The sequence below is a fragment of the Neoarius graeffei genome, chromosome 16 (genome assembly GCF_027579695.1).
Source record: "Neoarius graeffei isolate fNeoGra1 chromosome 16, fNeoGra1.pri, whole genome shotgun sequence".
Taxonomy (NCBI): domain Eukaryota; kingdom Metazoa; phylum Chordata; class Actinopteri; order Siluriformes; family Ariidae; genus Neoarius; species Neoarius graeffei.
The window spans coordinates 32362104-32375165 of NC_083584.1; the positions used below are offsets into that span (position 1 = coordinate 32362104).

The following is a 13062-nucleotide window of genomic DNA, read 5'->3' on the forward strand; positions in this document are numbered from 1 at the left end:
GTCATTTTGCCCCGCCCCCGCTCCGTCTGGTGTGGTAATGTCGTCCCGTTGCTCGCGCGCTGCAGCAGAGACCCGCGCGACCTTCAGCCGGTACAGTCGCTGTTCTTTTACCAGCGCCGTTTTTCTCATCTTTCTGGTGTCTTCTTGATTTTTCCATTGTGTCCTATTTCGCCATATCGAATACCCAAACTGTATCATATTATTCATATTTAAGTGAACAATCAATTCAGTCATCATAACTTGGCATTTTTAACCCAAGAAATCAAAAAGAGGAAATTTATTCAATATTATGACTCATCTGTGAAGGAGGGGCTTCAATTCTTCATGTAGTTATTTTGTATGTAAATCAATTTTACAAAAGTATTTGAATTGTAATAAAAAATTTTCCACAGTGGGGGCCAGATAAAGCAAGATGCTATCTTTATTCTTATTAAACATGACAAAAACATTGAGTGTTGGGTAAATGCAAAAAAAAAAAAAAAAAAAAAGTACAATTAGAAAATTTATTTTTTGACCATAATGTCCCAAATGAGAGACCGGTTTCTGAGACGGACCCAAATATATTTTTTTTCTTCATCACTACTCCATAGTTTACGCATTTTGGCATCTCTTCACCTTTGAACGTTCACGAGAAGTGAACAGCAGCATCTAAATGAACCTGGTGGAGGTGTTGGGAAGTTTTCATTGCTTACTCCATCTGTTCATTATTACATTAAGATACAGAAATTGTTAAGTGGCAGTGAAAATATGACAATAAAGAGATGAGCTTTGGTGTTTTACTGCGTTCCAAATGGCTGTGTACTACGTTTCAGCTGCTACGGTGACCTTTCAGAGTTCTCACTGAAGGGTGTCGACTTAGAGAGAAGGGTCCAGTTATGATCACTTCAGAATGGACCGCAGGCTATAACCCAACCCAACCCCACACACTCCATGGACAAAAGCATGTGGACTGACCATCACACCCACATGTGGACCTTCTCCAAACTGTTGCCACAAAGCTAGAAGTATACAACTGTATGGAATGTCCTTTTACAATTTCCCCTTCACTGGAACTAAAGAGGAGTTTGCATGTTCTCGCCGTGCCTGACAGGGTTTCCTCCAGAGAAGGCCCAAACATATCAGCATTTCAAATGTTACATTTATTTCTTTCATAATTTCATTATAATTATTTTCTTCTAATCAAATTTGCTTCAGAAATGAAAGGGTTACTGTCCTGAAGACATTAAAATCGAGTTACCCAATGAGATTTTTGTTTGTTGTCTCGAAGCTGAAAAGGAGTTTAGAGATGGCTCACTCCTTGGTTAGGATTTCATTGCTGGGACAGAAGGCCATGGCAGTGTATGAATATGTTGGGACAGATGGATTAAACAAATATCAGATTTTGATTGATCAGATTTTGGGAGGGACCAAAAATTCATCACCTTAGCCCTCTTGAAGGCCAACGCGAGCTTAACCGCAAGTCGGCGCCGTCAGCGCAGCAGTGAAGTCACCTTCCAGCCGGTGTAGCGTTCATCAGTAGTGTTAGCGAATGCTAATAAAGCAGTCAAGCCAGTGCTATCGAGAACAAGTAGCACAGGCTAACGACCAAGAAACTAAGATTTCTGGCTCCAGACTCCTCTTCCATGCACGCTCGCTACGGTATTTTTCAGTCATGCTTACGTATTCATTTCCCTGTGTAATTTACTTCCTTTTAAAATCGACATTGACAACTACACACAATGGAGCTACCTTGCACCCTGCCGCTAATCCCTTGCAAAATCCTTTGCCCTGTTGCTTTTTTGGTGTGTCTGGCAAAGTTTTGGCTGAGCTGAAGTCCCAGTCACGGTTCGCCACTGGTTTCCTCCCAGTCCAAAGACATGCAGATTAGGTCAACTGGTCACTCTAAATTGCCCACAGGTGTGAATGTGTGTACTGTATGAATGGTAGTTCATTTCTGTCTTAGGCCTGCGACAGATTGGCGACATGCCCAGGGTGTACCCCATATCTACCCCTTTTCCACCAAATCAGTTCCAGGGCTGGTTCGGGGCCAGTGCTGGTTCACAACTCGTTCAACTTGCGAGCCAGCTGAGAACCAGTTTGCTTTTCCATAGCTCGCGGTGCTAAGGGAAGCCACGTCATTACGTTGCTGTATACGTCAGTTACGTCGCTACGTTTGCATAAACCTTGGCGCGAATATCGAAGCAAAAACAACGCGGAAGAAGCAGCAGCAGCAACAACAATAATAATAATAATAAATGACTTCGCGTTTGTACAGCTGCTGCTTCTCATCGCTTAAAAATGGCGATCTTTCGCGGTCTTGTTTATTGTTGTTGGTCTTAACAACTCCGCCCCCCGCCGATATAAGTGGTTCTTTCCTCTGGCCCAGCAGAGAGTTGGTGCTAGCCTGGAACCGGTTTTTCTGGCCCCAGAGCCAGTTCTTTGTCAGTGGAAACAGAAAACCCGGTTCCAAACTAAGCACTGGCCCCGAACCAGCCCTGGAACTGCTTTGGTGGAAAAGGGGCAATCTTGCACAAAGTCAGCTCGGACTGGCTCCATCTTCCCCCACAACCCTGACAGCTAAGTGGCATATATAATGGATGGATTGAACCAATGACTCGCTTCTCTGAAACATATTCCAGCATGACGATGCCTCTGTACACAAAGTGAGCTCCATGAAGACATGGTCTGCCAAAGTTGGAGTGGAAGAACTCAAATGACCTGCACATAGCTCTGACCTGAACCCTACTGAACACACCTGTGGAATGAACTGGAATGCCAAGTATACACAAGGCCTCCTCACCAAACATCAGTGCCTGACCTCACGAAAGCTCTTGTGGCTGAATGCACACAAACCCCCCATAGCCACACTCCAAAATCTGGTGGGAAACCTTCCCAGAAGCATGGCGCTTATTATAACAGCAAAGGTGGACCAGCTTTCAATAATGCATTGGTTTTGGAAGTTCAACAAGCACATATGGTTGTGATGATCAAGTCAAGACCAAGTCTACATATTTTGGGCCAAACAGAACATCACCGTGACAAAAATATTGAGCTTTTTTTTTTTACGAAAACCCACACAACCCAATACACCACTTTCAAATCTTATTAAACTTCAAACTCCTACAGTGTGACTTTCTCCAAAAAGCTGCTTTAGCTTGGACAATAGGCTCAGTGTGTGGATATTAGTGAGGTATTAAATCTCTCTCCTCCTTTCTTATCCATATGGTCCGCGCACACACTCCTGGTGCCACCCATTAGCCAAATGTTTGTCCCATGATCCAGGATTGAATTACAAACGCCAAAACAAATGCCACATCGTTTCATTTAAGATAAAATCAGACTGTACGCAGATAGCAAAATAAATGAAAAGTTAGACTCCTTTTGAAACAGAAGGGCACACAGGAGAGAAAAAAGCTTAGCCTTCGCAGGGCAGCAAGAGAACACCGAGGCTACGCCCCTTAACCAAATCACCACCATTCACCTCAGTCATAGCAGCGGTAAATCCTGCACACTTAACACACACGCACTTTCTCTCCATCACTTATACCCCTTTTCCACCAAATCAGTTCCAGGGCTGGTTCGGGACCAGTGCTGGTGCTGGTTCACAACTTGTTCAACTTGCGAGCCAGCTGAGAACCAGTTTGCTTTTCCATAGCTCGCGGTGCTAAGGGGAGCCACGTCATTACGTCGCTGTATACGTCAGTTACATCGCTGTATACATCAGTTACATCGCTGCGTTTGCATAAACCTTGGCGTGAACATCGAAGCAACAACACTAAGAAGAAGCAGCAACAACAACGGATAACTTCGTGTTTGTACAGCTGCTGCTTCTCGTCACTTAAAAATGGCAACCTTTCGCAGTCTTGCTATTGTTGTTGGTCTTAACAACTCCGCCCCCCCCTGCTGACGTAAGCGGTTCTTTCCTCTGGCCCAGCAAAGAGCTGGTGCTAGCTTGGAACCGGTTTTTCTGGCCCCAGAGCCAGTTCTTTGTCAGTGGAAACAGAAAACCCGGTTCCAAACTAAGCACTGGCCCCGAACCAGCCCTGGAACTGCTTTGGTGGAAAAGGGGCATTAGGTCTCGCCTTTGGACAGGATTATACGGTTCTAGAACACGAGTAAATAAATACAAAAACACGAACTACTACCTCAAACATTTTCATGATCGCTCCATTAACAAATAGTGAGGATGCATTCGCGTGCCATCATTCTAAAAGTGTCCCCAGAAGAAAGGGTTACCCAAAGACACTTGGCACTTTGACTAGACTTGATAAAATGTGAGGATCTGTGGGGAGAAATTGACAGAAACGCAGTTAGCCCTGGCCTAGGTCTGCTACAGCGACAGCCGCCCCAAAGAAGCATCAACACCCCAACCAGTGAGTCACAGAAACCACGGTTACAACGCTACGATTTCCTGCGTTCGCTTCCATGTACAAGATCTCTCTGTTCTCGTCCTGACATTCATTCATTGACAATTTAACATGCATCTGAACTTATTCTAGCCACATTCACCGGATAAGAGCAATCGCACGCTCCGATTGGCGACTCTACTCCGAGGCCATCAGCTCATACACCATGAGTACAGAAAAACAAAATGTCGGAACGTCTTGCTGAACCAACTGATAGAGATGAAAGTGGAGCAAAGAAAAAAAATCCTGAACTTTTGAAAGTCAAACTAAGATGGGGGGCAACGTCCGCCCAAAAAATTTTAATACGGTAACATAACACGCAAAACCCTGCATTCTAGTGCATTTTAGTACTTATTTTCACTAAAACAAGTTATAACTTTTAAGCCTTTTTCTTTCATGTACATTAATGATTAACATGTCAAAAATATCAAATTTAATTGCCCTAGTTAATGAGTCATTTTCAGGAGTGCATTGCTCTAAATTCAGAATTTTCACTATTGGATGTCAAAACTTATATAAAGTGATGGTCACATCTTATGTACAATACTGCATATATGTTTAGAAAATAATTCGACTGATATTAAATAGTCACACAAAATAAAGACCGCGTTTTCTAAAGCACGATATCGCGATAAAATCTCGTTCACATGACATGAGGTATGTATATAAGCATATAAGGTCTCGTACACACCAGCAAGCATTGCGAGACTACAAAAATGGCGGCGCCCTGTCGCCGAACGTAAACGAGCCGTGCGATCGCAAAACCAAATTTCTATGAAACGGAAGGCGAAAAATCCGAAAAATAAATTTCTCCATTCGGAAAACCAGAGATTTTCCAGAGTTTCGTCAAATATCCGGATTTCCTGGTAAATCCGGAAGACTTTCATCTACAAACTGAGGATGAAATAAAAAACTCCTCGAAAACAAACCCCCCAAAAATACAAAAAGCAGAATAAAAGTATTTGATAGCAAGAATGTATCTTTTTTTTATTCTTTCAAGAATTATTATAGCATTTTTCACAAATTGCGACTGTCATTTTGCCGGTTTGTTTACATCACGTGGAAATTATTTTGTCCGACGTTTTGCATAAAAAGTTATCAAACTTGCAAAAAATAAAAATGCTCCGTTTCTCAAAATCCAGTGAATGTGGATAGAAAACGGTTATTCCACTCAATCTAGTCATACATGCCTTATAGCCAATTCGGTGCTGCGTGCCTCATCGGCTCATGGACGACTCGATTTCGTGGAATAACCGTTAAACGCATCATGTGTTACGAATATTAAGTACAGGAAATCACTCGACACCTCAATTCAATTGTGTCAAATTGATTTTTTTTAATGCGTCTTCATGCATCTCAGGTTTTGATTTCTATACCCTAATTCCTTTTTATTTCTAACTCCTACTACAAGACTTCTCTTCCATCTCAACCACAAGCAAATTACAGTATAAAATCTGGTTACTCCCAATAGAGAAAAGGGAGAAAAATCACATTTAAAAGACTTCACTCCTGCTGCAGTGCAGAAGCATCACAGATGTCTGAAAGCTGGTATCAAGTTAGCTAGCAAGGATGTACACATCTTTAATCAGACCACCACCTTTAACCAGCTCTTTACCCAACATAACCTTTACAGGATGGCCGCCAAGACGAGACTTAAAAAAACAACAACAAAAAAAAAAACCCGTAAATAAACCCTTCCATGCTTCCAAAATTAAAATCGCCCACTTCCAAACGTCCACGTTTTTGGTGAACCATATTAAGCATTTCTTGGCCCTTATGTCCTGTTCAGGTCAACATGGCCAGTTTCATCTCATCTCATTATCTCTAGCCGCTTTATCCTGTTCTACAGGGTCGCAGGCAAGCTGGAGCCTATCCCAGCTGACTACGGGCGAAAGGCGGGGTACACCCTGGACAAGTCGCCAGGTCATCACAGGGCTGACACATAGACACAGACAACCATTCACACTCACATTCACACCTACGGTCAATTTAGGGTTACCAGTTAACCTAACCTGCATGTCTTTGGACTGTGGGGGAAACCGGAGCACCCGGAAGAAACCCACGCGGACACAAAGGCCCTCGCCGGCCACGGGGCTCGAACCCGGACCTTCTTGCTGTGAGGCGACAGCACTAACCACTACACCACCGTGCCGCCTGGCCAGTTTCAAATTTTACTTAACTCTTTACCCCTTAATGACGGCATATGATGCCTTGTCTAAAACCTTGTCTTTAGACTTTTTTTCTTGTAAATATGTTCTCAGGGTGAACAGTATATACATATACAAGGGTGGCTGTAGCAACTGCTTTAAGGGGTAAAGAGTTAAAACCATCCTGAAACCGTGCGCTTGGGTTATTTTCTCTACTGAACAAAAAGAGTCAGCGATGCAGTAGCTCACACGGCCATACCATGAGAAAACAGACTTCTTTAGAATTAGCCAAGTTGTTCTTCGTGAGAACAATTTGATCTTCCAAACAAAATCAAAATCTAGTGAAAACCCCGGGAGGAGCAGCAAGTTTTGTGAACTGTGGACGGACGGATGCCGCGTAATGGCAATAGCTCGTTGACCTACGGCTGTGTGAGCTAATAATAATAATAAATTACATTTCACTACACCTGCTTCATACACCCCCATTCATAATGACCAGCCCGTTACTGTCAGCAGCATCCTCATGCATGAGAAGAGATTTTGTACATCTTTACTGTTCCCCAAATATATCGATGTATTCATAGTTGGTCATTTCAAATATTAAATCAAATCTGACACATGAACAGCAATTCATAAGCAGTAAACAGAACACAAAGGGTTAAAGCAAAGGTGTTGGGGCATGTATGTGTGTGTGTGTGTGTGTGTGTGTGTGTGTGTGTGGGGGGGGGGGCATTAAAATTTGATCAAAAACAATGTCAAATTTTGCCCGGCTACTTGGCCCAAACCCAACTCCGCCACAGTGACCTCGAACATGAATACAAGTTACAGGTAAAAAGTCCGTCCCATTGCAGGTACAACTGCAAACACGATATATTGGACAGTTATGTAAAAAGAGAATGTAGATGCATTTAAGACTATTCTGTTAACCATCTCGAATTAATAAGTCTTATATGCATTGCTTTTAAAAAAAATAAATTAATTAAAAAAATAAATAAAAACACCCCTACCCCACACCACAAGCCATATGGGAACTAAAGAAGAGAACCAACCTCTTTTCACTTCAAGGTCCTGAAGATATCGCCTGTATGATGCTGCGGCACTCATATCGACGTAGCCATATGAACACAAGAAATAAAAAGAAACTGCAAACCGTGAGAGGGTTAAACAGGAAGGAACGCAATAAATGTGAAAGTAATAAGAAATGACTTCCAGAGAGCAAGAGAAAGTAGAGGACTCCGTTCATCAAAAGGCTCTATGGAATCCAAGAGGTCAAAGATCCAGGGTCGTGATGGAAACCTAGGCGTCTTCCACTTCAGTTTTCTCTCCGGTTCCTTTTCGTGCTAGCAGTTACAGGTTAGCAAAAACCCGCGGATGTATGCGTGTGTGCCTGCGCCAGTCAGCAGCCTGGTAGCTGTGAGCCAGCAGCGTGCTCTGAGCCGGAACTGTACTTTGACCACAAGGCAGGTGATGTCACTGATCGAGCCAGAGCATGTGCTTTATTCCTGCCTTGAGTCAGACATATTAAAAAAAAAAAAAAAAACACGCATTTATGGGTGTGCACATGCACCACTCAGAAGGTGATTGATAACACGTACGTTTCCAGAGTGTGTGAGGAAACCGAGAAAGTGTTGAAACAAACCGACCTTGCCCTAACACGAACACACTTCTCGGTCTTGTGTGAAGGAACCGTACGTTCATGTGTATTATGATGGTTGCTTCGTGCTTCCATCGAACATCTCACACCAGAGTATTCAGTGTGCATCCACAACACCCAGGATGGAGTAAAGCAAGGAGAGAACTCCTTACTGAACCGCTCGATAAACACTGGAGAGATGAACACTACCTACATGAACATGATCTTCATGGTATTCCTATTTATTTACTTAGACTGAGATTTTCCTCTTGCTACTAGATTAGATTTTCCTTTTTCTACACTCCCTGGGACTCACAGAAACCTCCAGCTTTGTCTCTTCTCCACAAAGAAAATGATACACAGTGAGGCTGAATCCCAAATGGTTCCTTAGTCACGAACTACAGAGGATACCAGTACGGCTAAAACATGATGGGACACGCAGCTAGAGAAAAATAATAAGTGGTGTCATGACTGGAGCCATTACTAACCATAAGGTGATTATTTCCCCAGTAACGGCACGTCCCGGAGTGTTTTATATGCTTATTCTTATACCACAGCGATTTCCCTTTTCATCTCATTATCTGTAGCCGCTTTATCCTGTTCTACAGGGTCGCAGGCGAGCTGGAGCCTATCCCAGCTGACTACGGGCGAAAGGCGGGGTACACCCTGGACAAGTCGCCAGGTCATCACAGGGCTGACACATAGACACAGACAACCATTCACACCTACGCTCAATTTAGAGTCACCAGTTAACCTAACCTGCATGTCTTTGGACTGTGGGGAAAACCGGAGCACCCGGAGGAAACCCACGCGGACACGGGGAGAACATGCAAACTCCGCACAGAAAGGCCCTCACCGGCCCCGGGGCTCGAACCCAGACCTTCTTGCTGTGAGGCGACAGCGCTAACCACTACACCACCGTGCCGCCCAGCGATTTCCCAATGATGACATTTTTTGCAATTAAAGAATGACGCAGAATACCTTTGACCTGTTTATAGTTACCTGTCGATGTAAGAAATAAGATTTTCATGCACATTACACAACTGGCAGTGATGAAATAGAAGGTGACAAAGCTGTCAATCATCCACGCCTATGTTGCGGAACAAATATGTCATCGACTCGTTACATCGACAAAAGACTTGCTAAAGCGAACAGCTCCTTTGGCAGGCTACAGAAACACGTCTGGGACAACCACTCTCTCCGCATGCCCACCAAAATCTTCGTGTGCAAGGCCGCTGTCTTGACGACCCTTCTCTGCGGTTGCGAAGCATGGGTGTTGTACCGTCGACACGTCGAGCTCCTCGAGCGATTTCACCAACGATGCCTCTGCACCATCATGAGGATAAGGTGGCAAGACGACACCACGAACAACACAGTGCTGGAACGGGCCAACTTGCCTAGTGTGGAAGCCATCCTCCTCAACAGACCGCTGAGATGGGCAGGACACACGTGCAGCATGGACGACAGCAGTCTCCCCAAAGCCGTTTTCTTCGGAGAGCTTAGTGGGGGGGAAGGAAAGCTGGCGGCCCACGCAAGTGCAACAAGGACCAACTTAAGCGCCAGCTGAGAGCTGCCAACATTCATGTTATCACCAGAGACCGTCCCACATGGAGGTCAACCATCAAGGAAAGCACCAAGGCCGTTGAAGCTGCCAGGAGAGCTTTGGCAGAAGAGAAGTGCCAGCGCAGGAGAGTGGCTCGCCTTCAACCAGCCAACCCAGACGAAGGATACACCTGCCCCAACTGCGCCGGTCAAAAACTGGCCTGCACAGCCACCTCAGAGCCTGTTGACCGATTCCCTGATCTTCGGACCGGGGAAACAGCCATCATCAGTTACATTTAAAGAGGTACTGCGTAATAAATGTTTTTGAGCTGTAAAGTAAATGATATGACTGCACTGTGATGAAATGCATTAATGTTGGTATGAATATTGTCAAAGTTACCAATTTTAAGCCTAGGTCACAGCCGGACGTACGATTTTTTTGGCCATGCGATTTTTGGCGTTTCCCAAAATCGCTGCGTTTTTTTTGTTCGTGGAGAAAGACGCACGTTGGCCGCAAGTTTGTCTTGCAACCTGAAAAAAAGTAAGCACCCGTAGAGTTTGTTTGACATGACAAAGAACCTCTGCGGCCAGTCTACGGCTCGAAAATCAGCACGTCACACGCGTGCCCTCCGTGCGTTTCTTGCACGGACCAGCCATAGGATCACGTACGGCCGGTTGTGACCGAGGCTTTATGGGTTCAAACTGGCTCAAAACACCATCTACTGGTTAAAACCATCCTGGACCTTGCAAGGCCGATACGGACATGCAGTTGTCCATTATTAAATTTTTTATATTTCAAAAAAAGGGTTAAAACACCCTCTCAATCAGTGATGGGCGGCCCACCCTCTCCAGCCCGAGTGGGAGTCTGTCAAACTGGGCTCATTTTTCAAATATATGCTGACTGAAACTCACCGAACAATTTCTCCCACCCCTCGCCCACGTTTTCTCTTCCTTTCTTTTTGAATTTTTATTTTATTTTTGTAAATTACGCAGTAGGTGGAGTTAGGCTCAGATCTGGGGCTGAGGTTACACCATTATATTCTTAAACATCTGCAAAACATCCAAGTTCCTGCTACAGAACAACAGTTATAAACAATCGTTTCCTCACTAGCCTCTCCTTCCGCCCCCAAGCAACTCGTAATTTTACAACGCAACCAAAGAAATCTTCTGTCCTAAAGATTCTCCTGTGGCAGAAAACTCAACTGTGAAAGTGCAGTCTCCTTCCGTAAACATCTCCTTACAGACGCCTTCACCATATTAACAGTGACGGGGTTCTCCTTGTTCAATCCCAGCACCTTTTTAATCCGATTATTATTAGTCTTGTGTCCACCACAAATCCCTGTGCAAGTCATTCATAAAGAAACGCATTACAGCAAGCACATTATTATAAACCTGCTAGAACTACAGTTCGAGCTGCTAAGCGAAGTTAATAAGAAGTTTATTATATGGCTTTTTTTATTCCTAAGATTAAAATAGACGGTCATTATGATAACGAGGCGTGACGCTGCTTTCAGTCACGTCATATTTGTAACGCAGTTGAGTCACGCGTGCAGAATAAACTGCTAGTGGTTTCAAAACTGAATTCCTGTTCACAGCGGTTTCTGAATGATCTTCGTTGCTCATTTCTTGAATAACTCGGTGACTCCTTTGTCTTTCGGACGTTTCTGATTCCCAATTCATCTTTTGTCGTTTTTTTTTTTTTTTTGCAACATTGAAAGTCGGCACCTTGGAAAGAAGGTCTGTAATCTCCCACGGGCATTACGGGAAAATTCTGCCCGGCAAGGAACCAATCAGGGCGCACCACTTCACCAGAAGTAGCTTGTGCCATATAATAATGAAAAGTAATACATTTCTGGCCAATCAGTTTTGAGAGTTCAGGAGCCTCCACCTAGTGGCAGAGGCGTAAAAATATGAAAAAAAGTATACTGTTAATTATATTTATTTTTTTTTCGTGGTCTGGTTTCCATCAAATCTTGCGCTCTGATTGGCTGGTGAGTGGGTCCGTATCCTACAGTACAGACCCCAGTTACGGACCTCTGGCGACTCACTCGTTCACAACGAACACAGTAGCAATTGTCGTCAACATTTATCTTTTTTATAAGATTTATTTATAAGATTATCAAAAATCTTATATTTGCCAGCATTTCTCAGGAGAATAGCATTAATTTTACATCATGGATAGCGATAACGACTAGGGATGTGACTTTTGATCAAAAACACTATTCGAAATTCGCTAAAAGATATTCGAAATTCGATTCGAAAATCGACAGAACCCCGCCCGCCCCACCCAAACACGCGCACACATGACAGACATGGTGAAAGTGGTAACGGTTTAATGAGTCATCAAAAACAAACTTCCATTCACCTCACATAGCCTACAGTATCAAACAATAATATAGGCTTACAATTTTATTGTACATTTCTATGCAGCCACGACTATTTTCGTCTGTTGGAAGGAACCGCGGGTGAAACTGCCCGTTTAGGAAACGATAATGAAAGCATTCGAACAGTCAGAGCAGAATAAACTTAAGACATATTTTTGTTCAAAAAAATTAACATGTCGACGTGGTCGGGATGGAGACGGGTACGCAGCCTATTGACAATTAGACCGGCTGCGGAGAACACACGCTCCGATGGCACGGACGTTGCAGGCACACACAGGTAGGCGCTGGCCAACTTTGCCAGGCGAGGGTATTTCTGTTGATTGTCTTTCCACCATGTCATCGGGTCAGTGTGGAGCGGTGGGCATGTATCCTGGCAGTACTGAGTCAATTCAGTCACGCATGTTGCCCTCTCTGTGCTGTAATCCTCGCCAAATATGACGGCAATTGCTGCTGTTAATGGGCCATCCTTTCGGGAATGTTTCGGTTCGCTGGGCCCTTCATGCGATTCCGCCGCCTCTCCGGCCTCTTCATCATCTGCCATGGACAGAAGGTTTCTCACCTCGGCCTGCACTGTGTTTCTCACCTCGTCAGTTGCGAACCTCAGGTGTTTGTGTCTGGGATCCAAAAATTAGGCAATGTATGCGACCTTGCGTGCACTGCTGGCATTTGACTACCTTTACTGTACGATAGCGGCACCCTCTGGCCGAATTAATGCAACAGAGTATGTTAGGAACAAGGAAACGCCTTTCCGCGCTCATTTTTTTTTTAGTGGAATGTAACGTAAGCCAAAACGGCATTCGAAATTACTATTCATTATTCGAACTCGTCACGAATATTCGACTATTCGAAAATCATGTCCCATCCCTAATAACGACAGTGTTCACAGCGAAAGCGAGCTTTACTACCCTAAGGAAGAAGAAATAAAATAAAACATTTCAGGAGAAAGCTAAAAACCTGTAACTGTTACTGAC

The 13062-nt window shown here is 44.0% G+C and overlaps 1 protein-coding gene across 8 annotated transcripts in view; it reads right to left on the reverse strand.

The window, feature by feature from the left end:
• The window catches only part of macf1a (microtubule actin crosslinking factor 1a), a 413795-nt gene that overhangs the window by 284524 nt on the left and 116209 nt on the right, over positions 1 to 13062 (reverse strand). The window contains exon 1 of one of the 8 annotated variants that reach the window (XM_060942801.1): positions 7582 to 7957. The exons of the other annotated variants lie outside the window; for them this stretch is intronic. Coding sequence (XP_060798784.1) covers positions 7582 to 7636 — 55 coding nt within the window. The 5' untranslated portion in view covers positions 7637 to 7957. Of the gene's footprint in view, positions 1 to 7581; positions 7958 to 13062 lie in introns of those variants that run through there. 8 annotated transcript variants of the gene reach the window in all.